Source organism: Tasmannia lanceolata, unplaced genomic scaffold, assembly GCF_043159265.1.
Source record: "Tasmannia lanceolata isolate RefF3 unplaced genomic scaffold, GAP_Taslan_0.1 ptg000029l, whole genome shotgun sequence".
Lineage (NCBI taxonomy): Eukaryota > Viridiplantae > Streptophyta > Magnoliopsida > Canellales > Winteraceae > Tasmannia > Tasmannia lanceolata.
The window spans coordinates 8,370,863-8,388,032 of record NW_027518706.1 but is presented as its reverse complement, the minus strand read 5'-3'; the positions used below and the strand labels follow the sequence as shown (position 1 = coordinate 8,388,032).

General features: G+C 37.5%; 1 protein-coding gene across 2 annotated transcripts in view; it reads right to left on the bottom strand.

Annotated features, from left to right (window-relative positions):
* The window catches only part of LOC143858906 (protein MICRORCHIDIA 2-like), a 44,970-nt gene that overhangs the window by 4,520 nt on the left and 23,280 nt on the right, over nucleotides 1-17,170 (bottom strand). For both annotated transcript variants that reach the window (XR_013239074.1, XM_077369595.1), the window contains exons 10-17: nucleotides 16,209-16,307; nucleotides 15,986-16,135; nucleotides 10,127-10,219; nucleotides 9,942-9,993; nucleotides 9,745-9,856; nucleotides 8,040-8,101; nucleotides 7,778-7,905; nucleotides 5,826-5,914 (exon numbers count right to left, since the gene is read on the bottom strand). Coding sequence is in view for 1 of the 2 variants with exons in the window: in XM_077369595.1 (XP_077225710.1) it covers nucleotides 5,826-5,914; nucleotides 7,778-7,905; nucleotides 8,040-8,101; nucleotides 9,745-9,856; nucleotides 9,942-9,993; nucleotides 10,127-10,219; nucleotides 15,986-16,135; nucleotides 16,209-16,307 (785 nt within the window). In the remaining variant the exon portion in view is untranslated. The remainder of the gene's footprint in view (nucleotides 1-5,825; nucleotides 5,915-7,777; nucleotides 7,906-8,039; nucleotides 8,102-9,744; nucleotides 9,857-9,941; nucleotides 9,994-10,126; nucleotides 10,220-15,985; nucleotides 16,136-16,208; nucleotides 16,308-17,170) is intronic.

The window sequence follows — 17,170 nt, the reverse complement described above, 5'->3', positions numbered from 1 at the left end:
GCGGGAGCGGGGGCGGGGAAGCGTGGGGTCTAGAAGAGTCTGAGTTTGGGAGCGTCGTGGGAGCGTGCATGTAATATTTTCTTAATATATCTTTCAAAATTCAAGTATATAAAAAAATAATAGTTTCTAACCATTTTCATATGTATCTTTCAAAATTTAAGTACATCTAAAAGCTAATTTCTAATCATCTTCACCATCTTCATTTGTGTGCACTCGTTCCTCTTGCCTTCTGAAGATGTACAAGCCTTTGTGCTTGCTCCAATGAAGTACTTTAAAGAGTTGGAGGAGTTTGATATAAGGAAGTTGGTGATGGTGGGACTTATAGAGTAATAGAAGCCGGCTGGAAGCGTCATTAGAGCGGTTCCCGTCTCTCTAGGATCGCGCTCCCTGGAAGCTCCTTCCTAAGGAGCGCCGAATCGAGGTTCTGAGGTGGGAGCGGCACCCCGAGTGGAGGTTCCTGCTTCTAAGGATATTTGAACCATTGGTTGCAATAATCTATGTTACATAAGTACGGGTATGAGTGTTGGAATCCGACACGAGTATCGAGTGTCAGACGGCAAACCTCAAAAGGAAGGATTCGTGGATTCACCAAAATATTTTAATCAATATTTATTTTTTACATAATAATATAGTTATAACAAGGAATATATTGAAAAATGTAATAGGTTAAATAGATATAATGTTTTATTTCCATTGAAGAACCTTACTATTAGGATGGGTAAAACTCAAAACATGCTGTAAATGTAAAGTTGTGATAAGAAAAAAACCAGATAAAAGAGATCTAGAAATGTCTCAGAAAATCCTGAAGTATCGGAATCCAAAACGTGTTTGACACTGATTCTTCGCCCATTTTGAAGAATCCATGTAACGTGGATAATAATACTCACAGGGGAAATGGTTACCTTCAGAGTCTTATTATGATTATCTTTGACATTACCCATCGAGGATTAGATGTAATAGAGCTGAAAACCAACATATGGGTCATCTTGAATAAATGAAGGTCTTGGTTATAATTACGAAACAACAGGGCTTTAAAAGCCCCCATGAAGCGATATGTACCACAAAATAACTCCAAGATGGCTTTAGCTATGGATCATGGTGTATATAAAAGTTTTTCTTTGAACTGTTATTTTGTATAAATATATTAAAATCTGTTTTTAATATACCTACCAAGTTGAAGGGAAAGTTTTATAAGACAGCTGTGAGGCCAGCCATGCTGTACGGCTCAAAACGTTGGGCCACCAAGAAGCAGCAGATGCATAAGATGAGTGTAGCGGAGATGCGAATGCTTAGATGGATGTGCGGCCACACAAGGTTAGATAGAATTAAAAATGAAGACATCGGTAAAATGGTAGGGGTGGCACCAATTGAGAAGAAGATGAGAGAGCACCGCTTAAGATGGTTTGGGCATATCCAACGTAGGCCTTTGGATGCTCCGGAGAAGAAGTGACTCTTGCAAAGTTGATGGAGTAAAAAGAGGTAGGGGCAGATCGAAAACAACTTGGGTAGAAAAAATGAGGAAAGACTTGATGACTAGGAACATAACAGAGAACAGAGAACATGACCTTGGATAGGAGAGAATGGAAGAAAATGATCCATGTAGACGAACCCAACTAGTGTTAGGATTAGACTTAGTCAATTTGAGCCGGGTAGATTCTTTCACCTTCTTCATGAAAGTTTTCTAAAGGATTCATTAGCCAACCCCAACTAGTTTGGGACAAAGGCTTAGTTGAGTTGAGATATTAAAATCTGTTTTTAAATGGTGTTTTGAGAAACAAAAATTTTAAAACTGATATTAAATACAATTTTGGGAACGGGGAATTAATCTCTTGCTCCCCTTTAAAGTTTCTTCTACCTTCCCTCTTCCTCCAAAACTCAATTGTGTTCTTCTATTTAATGAAATGCATCAAGATGAAGGGAAAGAAGGGGTTTTTATGCTCATACTTAGTCAAATATGTTATAATTTTGCTTGAATTAGGAAATGAGACCTTTTGTTTTACTCTGTTTCGAAGCCATGAAATGAGAATACCACCTCAAAAACATTCACAACAAGAAGGCCTTTGGAATGTAAAAGGTGGAACAGAATAACAAGCCTAGGGATGCGTGCAAGGGGAAGAGAGAGCTTCATGCAAGGGTGGCTTGGGCTTCGTGAGGTGAGATCTTATTTAAGAATTATGTGCTCAGGGAGAGGGAGAAGTGTTCACAGTGACGGTGGTGATGGGAAATAGGTAACTTGTTTTGTGTTTTTCCTCATCATTGCGGGGTCCCAACTCTTGTGTCTTGTAACGTCTCTTATTTGCACACCCACAGACGTAGTCACACATCGTGACGAACCAAGTAAATCCCATGTTTCTATTGTTGTGTATATTTTATTTCTTATATTGCATTTTCCATCATAGATATCATGGCCTAGTTTTAGGCACAAAAAGTGGCCAATTTTCAAGTGTTTTAGCTGATGAGTCCTCCTATCACCGCCTTTGGGGTGAAGTAACATCTATTGTAACACCCAGCTCTCATACACATACATGTCTTAGGAGAAGTTTTAGGAAGCTTAGGGAATGTTTTGGGGTTAAGTCAGATTAGGAGGTTTTCTTGTTTTTTTTTTTTGAAAATTGACAATTTTATTGATACTATGGAGATTACATTGGGGACCAGCGGTCCCAACTTGCAATACATAGAATCAATTAAGGCTCGCCAGGAGCATACTCCTAGACCAATTAAAAGCAAGGGACAAAATCTACTAATTCAACCGCTTCATCACTCCCCGAAAACTCCATAGCACTGCCCCAAGGCGCGTCCATCCGACCGAATCCAACAAAAAGTGCCAAACTTGGGGCTTCTCATGAAAGGCTTTCCTCAAAACAGACTTGTCATCACCATTTAGATAGTCATTTAGTTTGGTGATCTATACAAGCCAGAAGAGCCACAAGAGACTTAGCCATGCTATGCTGAATCTGGGTCTCTAGCAGATATACAACCCCAAAAAACGGGATCAGGACTTCCAAAGGGTCGTTGATCGCCAAACCTTCCTTCACCATACGGCTACCCATTGCCTTAATGTGGAAACATTTTTGGCTCCCTTCAATACAAAATCCGATTCCCAAGATCCCGGTGAAGTCCCAGAAGTCCCAGAACAAAATAGAGAGGGAGAGGTGACTACGTAGGGAAACTGGCCTTCCCGGTTCCACAAGGAAAGCCATACTTTATTAAGGATCCTGTGGTCAAAAATTAGATGGAGAGGGCCTTTTAATAGCAAAGCGAGTATAGAGTCTTGCAACCTCCACTCCTAGGGAGGAGAGCTATAAGTCTGACAATACGCCGCCCTAGCAACCAATAAATACAAAAATCAAAACATGCAGTTATTTTTAATTGTCATAGCCTTTTCCAACCAACTCCGGGAACCTCAGCTATAGACTTAGCTATAGATAAGGCCAAATCTAGTAGGCCTGAGATAAAACTTTAAAAGTCTAAACAATCTGCTAAATATTTTCGCTACACCCGGTTTGGTATCCAAGATAGAGCTTATCTTATTCATAATTAAATGGTCTTTAGAATTTGAACCCCTAACTGGGAAAGTTGAAAAACCGCCAGAGGCGCGATTGACGAAATATTTCTTGACGTGTGGAACAAATTTCCGTCTGATGTGGGGTAGGTTTCTTGGGCTTTACCACCAATCCCAAAAAATCTTCATGGCTCTGTTCAGGTTCCATCAAGCATTTTTCTGGACAGGCTAACGGCTCCATCTCAGACCTCCTAGCAAGGAACTTTGAATTTGAATTTGAATTCCCAATGGGGTCCAACGGTTCACCAGGTAGTGGCCTTGAGGTCGCCAGGAGCCGGTCCCGCCGCTAAGGAGGAACCTAATTCTGGTACGACAGATTCAGGGGATTCCTTCGAGATCTCAACCGCAACGGGGAGGACCTGGGCAGAGATTTTGAGCTTTACACCGGAGGTAGGGAAGAGCCATCGAGGGGCTAGAATTTTAGCCGAGGCGAAGCTCATACAATTCTGATGGTTGCCCTCCATCTTGGTTTCTACAACCTTGCCAAGAAGGCCCCCTAAAGCCTCCACCGTAGAAACAGCCCAGGCATTCAAAGGGATGCCATAAAAACGAATCCAAAGCGGCTCCTCTCCTTGAATAAATTCCTTTGTCCATGGGGAGAGGGAGAGCAGATGGTTGTCCAAGGCCACAGGCCCCTTAACAATGATCTGTGAGGCCTGCAATTCTTATTCAAACATAAAAAAGACTTCATCCTTTACAAGTAAAGAAGGGCAATGTAACGATGGGAGTTCCCAGGACACTTGTGCCCACTTTCACAACTCCTACAAAGACTCATTATGGTTTTTTCTTTTTCCCAACCAAGCAGGATCTGAGAGAACTTAATCGCACATCTAATTCCTGCCCTGAAATGGATAAAATTGGAATCGCGGAGTTTCTATTGCGATAACTTTTACCCAAATCAGGCCATAGACTATTTTCATCATCCTTAGATTGAGCCTTAGGAGATCAAGGAATCCATTTTAATGATGATCTGGATGAATGACACCATCGGCATTCAACCCGCCATTTATAGTTTAGGTATTGACAAGGAGAACAAAACCATGCCCCAAGCCTTTTATCTTGGACATGTTTGGGTCTCCCTAGAGATACTCTTTCCTCATCCCAAACAAAAGGAGGGGAGGCAATCAATCTAACCTGTGAGCATCTTCTGCATCTAAACCGCCATCCAAAATTATAATAGCGACAACTAGGGCATTGCCAATCTTCTTCCCTCATCTTCCCTAGATAAAATAATTGTATCCACTAACAACACTCACTTTGTTTTTTACTTAGCACTTTTGAATCTCGAAGACAGGAGGTTTCCTTGTTTTATTATAAGTTTCAGTCAACTTCATCAAGGGGAAACCGAATAGGGTGAGGGAAGGCAACCATCACAGTTCCATTTAACCAGCATCAGAAGAATTAAAAAAAAGATTCATAAATAGACGCATGAGACCTATTGGATGACTTGACAGCCTCCTTGTGTAAATCTAAGAAGGTCAACGATACAGTCATTACTTAAAGGAAATATATTCCCTCTTCACTAACTTCATCACAAGAACCCTCATCCTCAATGGACAAAGTCTAGGTCCATGATGGGTTTGATTTTTGAGAGGGCTTCAAATAATCCTTATAAAGGATAGATAGATATGATTATAAGGCCTCAAGATTGACAAACTGATATCATGTTATTAGAGAGAAAAAAGACGATCATTAGGGAAATACAAGAGCTTGAATTCTCATGTCATTAGGTTTCATTAAATAAGAGGCAATGAATCAAAATCACGTCAAGTACCCTCAATTTGACAACTTAGGATAAAACAGGAAAAGGATTAAAATGATGATAATTAAAGACAAAAATGCACTCAAATCTACTAATGAACTTCTAATACACAATAAGATCGTAAGTTAATGTTTAAAAGTTGCCTTGGTCAATCATTATGTCATCCGAGTTGATACAATTTCACCCTAGCATGTCATTAAACAACTTCAAGGTCTCTTGGTCGATTCGACTAACCCAACCAACAACTCCATGTCTAAGTGTTAGCTTTTCGAAACCTTTAAAAGAGAATTTACTTTTTCTTGTCCAAATGCCAACTTTTTTTTTCATTCATGAGTTTATTTGCATAACATCAGGTTTTATTTAAGTAGGATGATTATGAACATTGGCAAGTACAAAAATCCAAATATTCGCCACTAGAGACATCCTTCAAGTATTTCAAAATAAAATTGCAATGTAACATATGGTAATATTACTCTTTAACACCACATGTGTATTCCTCACCTCATGAACAATTGTATATTCTCTTCACATATCTTATCAACCAAGTCTGAGCCTGAATCATCCATAGATGTCACTTCTTTAGTAGTATCCTGCCAAGATGCTATGTTATGGAGAGTCTTCGGCCAATAGTAACAACAAAATAGTACTAGATAAGGTTTAACATTATCAACTGAAAATGAGCCACTAACTAACAAAAATCTACTTCACACCATAGAAATATGTATTGCATTGTCACATCTAGACAACGATATTTGCACTCAAGGTTATAAATTTTGGTTTCAGTCACCACGGAAACAAAAACGTTTTGGTCTCGGATGGAAATTTCGGTGGAAATCTTAAAAAATCATGGAAACGTATGCAAATGATAGAATTTAGAGATGAAACTTCAGGAAATGCTAGAAGAAGCCCAAATACAATGATAGAATTTAGAGATGAAACTTCAGGAAATGCTAGAAGAAGCCCAAATACAATAGAAACCATCATATAAGTAATACAACTATCCATAATGGTTTAAAAACATCGAACACCTAGTGAGATGCACTGTTGCGCATGCCTGACAATTTAATACATAACAAATCTCACGTGTAATTCATATAAATATTTGTACATAATACATGCACCAAATTTTGCACAGAATTCATATAAATATAATTATGTAATACATCCAGATATAGTATACCACTATTACACTAACAATTTTGGCTTATGCATTTCAGTTGCTTCGATTTTGGTTTTAGTGGGGATGGAAACAAAAATATTTTGATCGTTTCATGTTGGTTTTGGTGGAAATTTAAAACCATTTCTACACTCCCTTGTTTTGATACTGACTCTAATCGCTTTATTAAACACACTATTCTTGGTTGACGATAGCTTTATGGGAATAATAAGATCCTTTAACAAGCAACCAGAGAAGTGTGAAATGGACATAAAATGGACAGAGGAGCGCAATTATTAAACACGGTGCGTGCGACCGTGGCCAAATGAGCAAGCGTGTGTGTGTGTGTGTGTGTGTGTGTGTTAACTTCATAAAATAGAGACACTGATGCTAGAATCCATTACTGGGTAGGTATAATATGTTGATCGTGGAGGAAGAAGTCAATGAGGGAAGTACACATCGCAATCCAACAACATATTCGTGGGTCTCTGTTTAAAAATTGAGAATATTAAAGTGGGTTTGAAGAGTATCTGATCGTTTGAACCCTTGAACATAGTTGAGGAGTAGAAACAAAAGTAGAGATACCTGATCTGTCAGCTTGTATACACCCGTAAAATTTTCAAAATTGGCTTCCCAGAGTAGAGAAGGTGCTTGGGGCCAGGAGATGGCTGATGGTAAAAGGCAAAGCTTGTTGTTAGGCTATGCCTTAATTTGGTGCAACGACGGGCAAGCAACGGCTTGGGATATTAGGAGATGATCTATTTGTTGGTAGATGCCACTCCTTTTCTTTAGCAGTGTGCTACAAGATGATATGTTATGGACGAGTCAGTACTGTGGAAAGAGAGCAAAGATACAGGAGGCGGATTCGGAGATGTGAGGATTGTCAACAACATCCGCTTGAATTTTGATGCTTTTCATAGAGATAAGAACCATGGAGGGGTGCATGATGGCACCACTCGTGCTTTGGAGGTTGGAGAAAGAAGATAACCAAAAATGGAAGATTGTCCCCTACTGATAATCATGGTGAAGCAGCTACCGATGTGTGTTGTGATTAAGCACCTTTATTTGGTGAGCTTTTATAACTGTTCTGAGGAAGTGTCCTTTATATTAATGTGATTTTCTTTCTTTGATTGAAACGCGAGTGAAATAGGCTTTGATATGCAGATTTGTGGAAGAGATTTTGTGGAATTAATAATTAAGCTATGGACTTCAATTAACAGGGTTGGACGATCTCGTTGAGCGATGTTGAAATGCCACCGGCGAAAAAAGGCATGTTTTGGGAGGATTTATTACATACAGAAGAGTTGATTCCTCTTGGGGCCGCAATTCCAATGATATGTTGAGGATTTGTAGAAAGTTCTGTCTGACAATTAGCTGCCAGACCAATGATAGGCTGCTCAACAGGCAACCCCCGCTTCAAAGTACCTACAAGATCAAAAAGAAATTTATTATGTAATTTAGCCTTAAATCCAGTGATTAATTTATCATATGTGATCATTTCTAGAAATTAGCTGCGAGATCCATGAAAAGGATGACCAGTAAGAAATTCTGAAGCATACCATGCATGTCAGCACGACTCAACGGATAGGACGGATATCCTATCAAGTGACAGTGGCTTTTCCTGTGTTAATAGAAGACGGATAAAATTACCTACATAAGAATTTCATTGGAACCACAAAAATAAACAATTAAAAAACTGGCAGTTTAAATAAAGGATAGTTAAATTTCAGTGAACAAGGTAATATTCTATTAAAACACAGAGGTGAATGCCTATTCATTAAATTGTAAAATTCTAGCTCCATTATTTGAAATGCTCCCGGACCACTTCATAAAACCTTTGGCACAGACAATGCAATTTGGGATGACAAGAGAGAAAACATTACTCCAAACGGTGAGATGTTGAAATTACACAGTATTATGATCTCCTAAACATAGTATAGAGCTTTTATTTATCAATTCAATTGAAATTTGAGATTGATGATATGTGAAAGGGTTATTTTTTTTTTAAATTCATGCAGGTAAAACAAAAAGTAAACTCTCCAGGAACCGTTGGATTCATGGATCCATATGTAAAGAAAATTTACAGTGTTGAAAACCCATATAAGATGACCTTGAAAGCTAGTGGTGATAGCAGCAATTGTACACCTGATCAAAGCCATATGGATTGCTTTTATGAGACTTCTAGAATGATGGCACTATGGTAAATACTATTACTGGGATGTCCACTATAAGAAATGCCTCTTGTTCTGCATGATGTTTAGTATGGTGCCACAAAGTCTTCTCATTAGTTATTGGTGGTTACCTAACCAGTATTAGGCTAGTTTAGGTATCTTTCCTTAATCTGTTGTGATTTTATCATTAAAAAAAAAAATAGAAGAAGATCTGTTGGTGTAATTCATGTTACATAAAAAAGAGAGTTTGGAGAGAGAAACTGTGAGTGGCTTACTCACGCCCAAGGTTTCAGTTTTCAATTTCGGTATGTGTTTCGATCGTGATGAAAATGGAAACAAGTTGGTTTCGGATAAGAATTTTGGTGAAAATACTTTAAAATTAAAGAAACGCATGGAAACATATGCAAATGATGAATATTTAAGATGACAATTCAAGGAGTATTAGAATAAACACAAATACCCATTCAAATACAATCACACAAGAAAAAATCAGCCATAATGGTTTAACACCAGAGAAAGCCTAGTGACATGCGCCGTCACGCACATACCACATTTCATATGATACTCATACAAATATTTATACATAATACATATGCAATAATTCACATGCAATTTGCATCAATATAACTATGTAACATATACTAATATGGTATACCTCTAATACGCTTACGGTTTTGGTTTCGCTATGAGATACGATTTCAATATGTGTTGGTGATGGAAACATAAACATTTCTGTCGTTTCGCGGATGGTCCGTTGCATGAGAGAGCAGCCACATAGGCTCACTTTTCAACAGATTTTGTCTTTATTCATGAGGTGGCTGCTCTCTCATGCAACGGACCATCCGCAAAATGCCTTCTGCAATGGTCCCTAGCAAATCCCCATAAAAAATAGTATATCTAGAAATGTATATAAATATTCAGATCACTCGATTTGAAGGTATTATCACTAGCACATTTTACTCATGCATTAGTAGAAAAAAGAACATACCACAAGACTATCAATACAAAAAGCCCTCATACCATAAGCACAGATTCAAGGAACTCTTGAACAAATCTAAAAATTCTAAACAAAATAAAATAACAAGCAACAAACCAATATTCATTTATCATTTGTTTAAGTCTCGTTTCCAAGCGAATAAACAAAGCTGTTCTTTCAAAATCTTGTTTGTCATGAGCTGGCTCGATAAAATTTGCCTCAAGAACTCCTGGAAAGCATACAGACAAGAATAAGTGATAACCGTTTTTGAGAAAAAAATACTCTACGACACAATATTTGTAGTAAATGCATACCCACAACACCATTTCCTAGTGAACCGCCACCAGGAAGGACTTTGAAGAAGGGCTGCAAATGATAATAATATGACACCACAATCATTGTTCTAGTTCACATCATGACAGTGACATTACAAAAGTTTAGAAGACATTTCATAAAGAAATTACAATAAAACAAGCATTTGGACTCTAAGAAAACATACCATAATGAGGCGGTTCTTATGATAGATATTGAAACCATGAACTCGGAGATTGGGAGCCTCTCTCACAAATCCGATAGTTGCTTCCACTAAGACCTAAATACTCAGCATGTGCAAAATGCATGTTTATAGAAAAAAGAAAGGAAAAAAAAGAAGAAGCAACTCCTTCCAAGCAAAGAAGACATCAATTATTAATAATGGTTATAATTTAAAGATACGCATACAATTAAACAAAGCAAATACAAATTCCACTGTACAAATCTAGCAAATCAAAGCAAGCACTACTTCGGTACACATAGAAAAGCTAAGCCTAAACTAGATGCGAAATATGCAAGTGATTGAAAATGTCAGTGCGATCATAAAAATATCATTATATCAAGAGAAGACGTGATGAAAATATGAGTCCCATTTCAGCTACTTCATTATATACGAAAAGCAAAAAAAAATGAAGACATGAAGTTAACGGGTCAACCAAAGTATAGACTCTTAGAAACATTTCTTTTGATTCCTAACAGTACCTCTTTCCTAACATTAACTCTACTGTTAGAAACCAAAGGTTTGTTCAGAGTTCACTTGAGTAATCATGTAAAAGGATGTTTGTGTGCAATTATTTTTTTTATTATACATACACAAGCACACATACACACAAATGTGGGAGTAAGGAACTCACAGTGGTAAAATCATGAAAACGTGTGGAAACATATTCAAATGATGGACATTTAAGATAAAACTTTAGGAAGTGCTAACATAAGCACAAATACACAATAAAAAACAATCACATAAGCAATAAAAACCACCCATAATGGTTTATAACTTGAAACACCTTGTGACATGCATTGCCGTGCATGTCTGATAATTCAGTACAAACCAGATTTTACGAGAAATTCATAAAAATATTTATATATAATATATACAACACATTTACACGCAATTTATATAAATATAATTATGTAATATATATTGGTATAGTATACCACTAATAAACTAATGATGCTGGTTTCGATATGCGTTTCAGTTTCAATCATGGTTTCAAATTTCGTTTTCATAATGCATTTCGGCCCTCACCGAAACCGAAATTTCGGGAAAATATTAAATAAAGAATAAAATCCAGATTTTTTGGTGATGTTCCTTAAATTTCGGACCAAACTTTCAGGGAAACGAAATTTTGAAATTTCGGTCGAAATAAAGCAACGTTTTGGGTGTTAGCGATTTCGCTTTTGGTGTCCACCCAAAACCGAAATTTAAAACCATGTTTTCAATATCACTTTGACAGGGAAGGAAACAAAAGTTTTTTTATCGTTTCTTGTCAGTTTCAATGGAAATTTAAAATTGTGCCCATATGACCTGCTTTGTAAATGTGTATCCGTCCATATGGGCACCCATACCCATATGAAGTCAGATCCACCAACTCTACGAGCTTAGACTGCCCATGTGTACTCACTAAGGCATTGACGCCTACTCCCATCTCTGAAGAGATACGAGTACTTGCCTACGTTTTGTCTCATCCAACATCAACTCTCTAACCTCCTTTACCCACTCATACAGTGGGTTCACCTCATCGTCTCAGAATATGACCGTCAAATCAATGGTGTTTTTTAAATCCATCCGTTTCTGAAAAACATTGAGAGGCTTCACCCTCAGCTTAAAGGACGGAGGCAAGTCTCCGGAGGTTATCCTGTCCAAACATGTCACACCTCTTTGAGTGGATGAAATTAAAGGTGCTCAAGTTCCTCAACCAAATCAACGAGGCATCTAAAATAACACTTTCATAGCTATTTTCCTAAGATTGGGGGCATGTGTCCCATATAAGACCCACTACCCAACTATAAACTATGAACACCAGGTCCTGGTCGTTTAAAGTGAGACCTAAGATAGTGCAAACCTGGAAGCCACCTCCTCCTGGTCGTTTAAAGTTCAACTTCGATGGGTCAAGTATTGGAAACCCGGGTCCCGCTGGCATTGGGGGTGTTCTTAGAGATGAGAATGGATTAGTGAAGTGGGCTTTCGCAGGGCCTATCGATGTGGCTGACTCTATTGAGGCAGACGTCCGTTCTGTATATCAAGGCATCAAGTGTATGGGGGGTGCTGACTTGGATAAGGTTATGGTTGAAGGTGATTCCATAAATGTTATCAGGTGGTTGGGCGGATCTCATATCTTCCCTTGGAGGTTTGCGGAGTATTTTGATGAAATAAAGGATATCTTGGGCTCATCTTCAATCTCTTTCAATCATATCAGAAGATCGGCTAATGGGGATGCAGATAAGCTTGCGAGGGAGGGGGTGTATTTGGAGAATATCGAGCAGTTTGACTTCCTCCCTCCTTGATCCAATGTTTTATGTTCCCCTCCATTGTAATCTTTCAGTTTTGGCCCATTCTCTATGGTTCTGTATTGTAATTGACCATCTGGTCCTTTTTAATACAATCATTACTATTCAAAAAATAAATAAAAATAAACTAAGAACACCATACCCATTACTTATTTCTACTATTGCTCGAGTAACTAACAATTCAGTTGAAAACTAATATTTCTACTATGTCTTTACCTGGTTGTGTCTTCTTTCGTCCAGGCACATCAACTGCACGGCCAAAGGGGCCAATACGATCATTAAATCACTTCACCTATGAATAGATTGGTGCCAATCGTTAGAATTGGTAAATTATAATTTATAATACATCCTCCAGTTTAGAGGTAGAAATTATCAAATGCTCGCTCCTCACTAAGAGCAACATATTGTGCTTTTCTTCTCGGTTCCAACTTGGCTTCTACAGTCTAAGGCTTTAATGAAATCCGTGATCGTAGAAATGTTATACTTGCATTGGTACTTACGATTTAGATAGTAAGCTAATAGAAATCACGGTTCATTAGTATATTATAACCACCACCGAGCCATTTCAAAAAAAATTATAACCACCACCGATGAGACAATACAGTTAACTTAAAGTACAACTTACCAATTGAACGGAGTGGGTAAAGGAGTATCTATGTCCATCAATCGTCAATAATATTATGGTAGCTAGTGTATGATCGAGGAGTAGGCACTCTTACTGCCTCCATCAACAGATGACCTCGCATAGAAAGCCCATGGTAGGCATCTTGTCCCAATCTACCATCCTCACCACCTTCACAACCGGCTCTAATATATTGATGAGCGTCATGCACTGATCCCAAAAGGAAGGTCTAGAGGGTTGTTCATCCTAAACTCATACTAAATAGATATAGACTTTAAGGACCCACTCCTGACATCATATATCTTGAAGTACTTCTATCAATACAGTTTCCTCTATATATATGAGAGAACATTTCCTACACACTTGTGTAGGTAAGTTACCTACGCACTACCTTAAAATACAGTGGGGGCCCACATTGTTTGGGTGATCCAAACAATTCATTTGAATGGCCTCACATAGATAGGGTGTCCACAAAAAATCAGATCCATAGGATCATCCTAACCATTCAAACTATGGAGGCAAAAAATGGACTAATTTGTGAAGGTTTATACACGTCCATTTTTGCCTCCATAGTTTGAATGGTTAGAATGATCATATGGATCTGATTTTTTGTGGACACCCTATCTATGTGAGGACCATTCAAATGAATTGTTTGGATCACACAAACAATGTGGGCCCCCACTGTACTTTAAGGTAGTGCGTAGGTAACTTACCTACACAAGTGTGTAGGAAATGTTCTCTCTCTATATATATATTATTAAATTAAAAGTAATGTACAATTTATGTAAAGGTAGCAAAATGTATATATAAATATAAGAAGTCATAAAATGATAAAGTTATAGTGAAATATAAGAAAATATTGTAAATAACTTTTTTTACATTCGCACCTTGCATGTCCAACATGTAATCAACATCACAGTTTTAGGAAAATGGTGTATCCTTCGTACAAATCTATTCAATATAGTTTAAAAAATTTAGTTTTGATAAATTGAAGTATCCTTGCTACATATAAACCATTCGCAACTATGCCTGATTGCGTCCAAAGAAGTTCAAAATATTGTAAATTGTAAAAAATATATTATAAGAAATTTGAACTTTCTTAAAATGTCCAACAACGCATCATTTCAGGCATGTATTATATAAGAGTGCTGCTACGGAAACCGGCCTAACTGAGAGCGGAATTGAGCAAATCCCTACACACCACATGGCATAGGGAGGGGTAGTTTTGCCATTTTAAGAAAAAACAACAAAAACAGAATCTAAAATAAAGGCAAGTAGTTATCAACGTGTTAGTAGGCTATTGCTGGCTTCATACTCAGGTTTCCAATTCAGTTTCAGTATCATTATTCATTATAGAATATCAAAAATCTTTCTTATGCCAATCAACATTCTTGACAAAGTCCTAGGATGAGTTTCTGAAAGTTCTACGAAACGTAAACAGGTATCAGACTAACTAGACTAGTACCTTTCAACCCCAATTAAAAAAGAGCAGGATCTAACTATACATGCAATGCCTCACTCTGATTCAAGATGTGGCTCACTACCACAGAGATGGCAAATACGGTGAGTATATCGAAACAGCATAGTAATTAGACTTCAGTATATCCAATATCATGAGATTGGAGGTCTCCTTCGAAAAGATCTTGGGGAGATAATCTGGGCCTTTGCTGGTCCCATTGGCGTGGCGGATGCCACGGAGGCAGAGGTGTGCGCAGCTTACCAAGGGATTAAGTTGGTGGCAAGAGATCGTCTAGTCAATGTGGTGGTCGAAGGGGATTCCGTGAATGTCATCCATTGGCTCAAGGGCTCTCAAAAAACCCCTTGGAGTTTGAAAGATTTTTTGATGAGATTTTTTATTGGATTGGATAATTTCCTATGGCATTCCAGCATGTGTGTCGCGTTGCAAATAAGGAGAATACTCTAGCTAGAGAAGGAGTTTCAAAGGAATCTCTGGCATTGTTTGACTCTCTTCCGCCTTGACAGCTTGTCATTTGTGTTGTGTGTCTAGCATACCTTTCCTTTAATGTTTCCCTTGTATTGACCATCTCAGTCTTTTCCTTTGCAATAACTTTGGCTGCCATTCAAAAAAAAAGTATATCCAATATGATGCACTGTGTCACGAAGTTAAAACTTAAGAGTGGTTTAACTCACATCCTCTAAAACATCAGCATGTTGTAACTTCTATGTAACAAATTTTGCAACTTAAAGAGTTGATTAATCACATGTAAGTCTCAAATTGCGCATGCAACTGATTGATATCCAACAAAATAAAGTAGAGATGCATCAAAGCAAAGGGTGCAACAGCAGCTGACTTGTTACGCTAAAAAGTTGGAGGAGACGTAAACACCCTCCAAAATAACATGATGACATATTGAAAGAACAATACTCAAGGTATAGACTAATTGAACTTCAAGAAATATTTTTTTTAAAGATTACATCTTTAGACCTGGTGGTCACGGGTTCAACGGTAAGGTTGCTCCATTGTGACGTGGTGGTCACGGGTTCGAGTCACAGAAACAGCCTCTCTGCAAAGCAGGGGTAAGGCTGCGTATCTAGCCCTCCCCAGACCCTGCAATGGAGGGAGCCTCTTGCACTGGGCCGCCCTTATTACATCTTTAGACATGTAATGTGACCGAAACCATGATCACCATTCAAGCCTTAGTGCAACGATAAATAAGTGTGGCCTACATAGCTGAAAACAATGGAATAAACTAAAGGATTAAAATGCATTCTCAACCCAAATTTTCTATATTTTGGGTTGAAAGTATTCAACCTTATTACTCACCCATCAGTTGGAAAAACACACATCAGAGAAGAATAATTTTACAGAAATGTTATGAATCCTACTTGGGCAAGAAATATCGTGAGAGGAGAAACAAGCCCAGTACATTCACGATTTTCTATGAGCCTCACCTCTTTTGAAGCAATCCCAAGCTGTGGCCTGTATGTTATCTCTTTTGGAAAGTTTAACTCCTTTGCAATGTTAAGTTGTTGGATAGGTTTCCCCCTTAATATAATTTGAAACTTTGCAAATTTCTTAAGATAAAGTACAGAAGCATATGCCTGCAAGAAAGAAATTCTATTATATAGAGCTGCGATAGAAGAGAGGATAAATTGCAAAAGTAAAAAAACTCACACGTAATGAATAACGGAGGCAATATGAAATATGAGACTGGACCGCTGCAAGTGATTTAGGAAGGCTTTCAAAATTGTTTTCATCTCTTAATCGTATATCCTGCAAATAAAATAAAAAAACATAAGTAAATACATGCCAAACTGTAACACTATTGATATGATAGCTTATAAAGCATCAAGTATGCAAAGCAACTACAAGGATGTTATAATATTCAAATCCTCAATAAAACTCAAGTCATAAGATGTTGATGCATGGAGAGGAGGCACTTCATCTAAAGTAGCATATGTATATTTCTCAGTAAAGTAATACAAGTCCCAATTTTCAGCTCTAAGTCCCAATTGTCAGTAAAAAAATGTCTTGGGCACAGAGATTATCACTACAGTTCAACAGTTCTATCACTGTAAAGTTTATGCTCAACTTAATTCATTTCTACGTCTAATGCCAAAGCAAGAGAATCAAAAGTAAAAATCTTTATCCAACCAGCTTATGTAATATGATATACAGTAAAGGCGCATCTGAGAACTTCGTTAGAAACTCCCGTTGCCTCTAACAAATTACCATTCGTCCTGATTTGCAAAATCCACGATAAAATCTGGACTGACAAAAACGAAAATTACCTAATGGAAAATAATCATGAGAAGAGTATATTTAGATACAAATTCCATGAACCATAGAGTTCACTTTCAGAAGTCATAATGTAGAAGAAAAAGCTATCCTCATGATATTGTTTTCAAAAGCGAAATCTGAGAAAGAGAAACCTAATAGTCTAAACAATCTAAAATGATCCTAATAATAACCTAAATACACAATAAAATAAATTAATCAGTCCGAAAAAAAAAAAAAAAAAAAAAAAAAAACTCAATTCTAATTTTGATATGTTACTCTTGTATCCCTACAGCTAAAACAGAACAGGTATGTGTCTCCCTCAAAGAATACAACTTTAAAAAATGTTCTCTATTTCA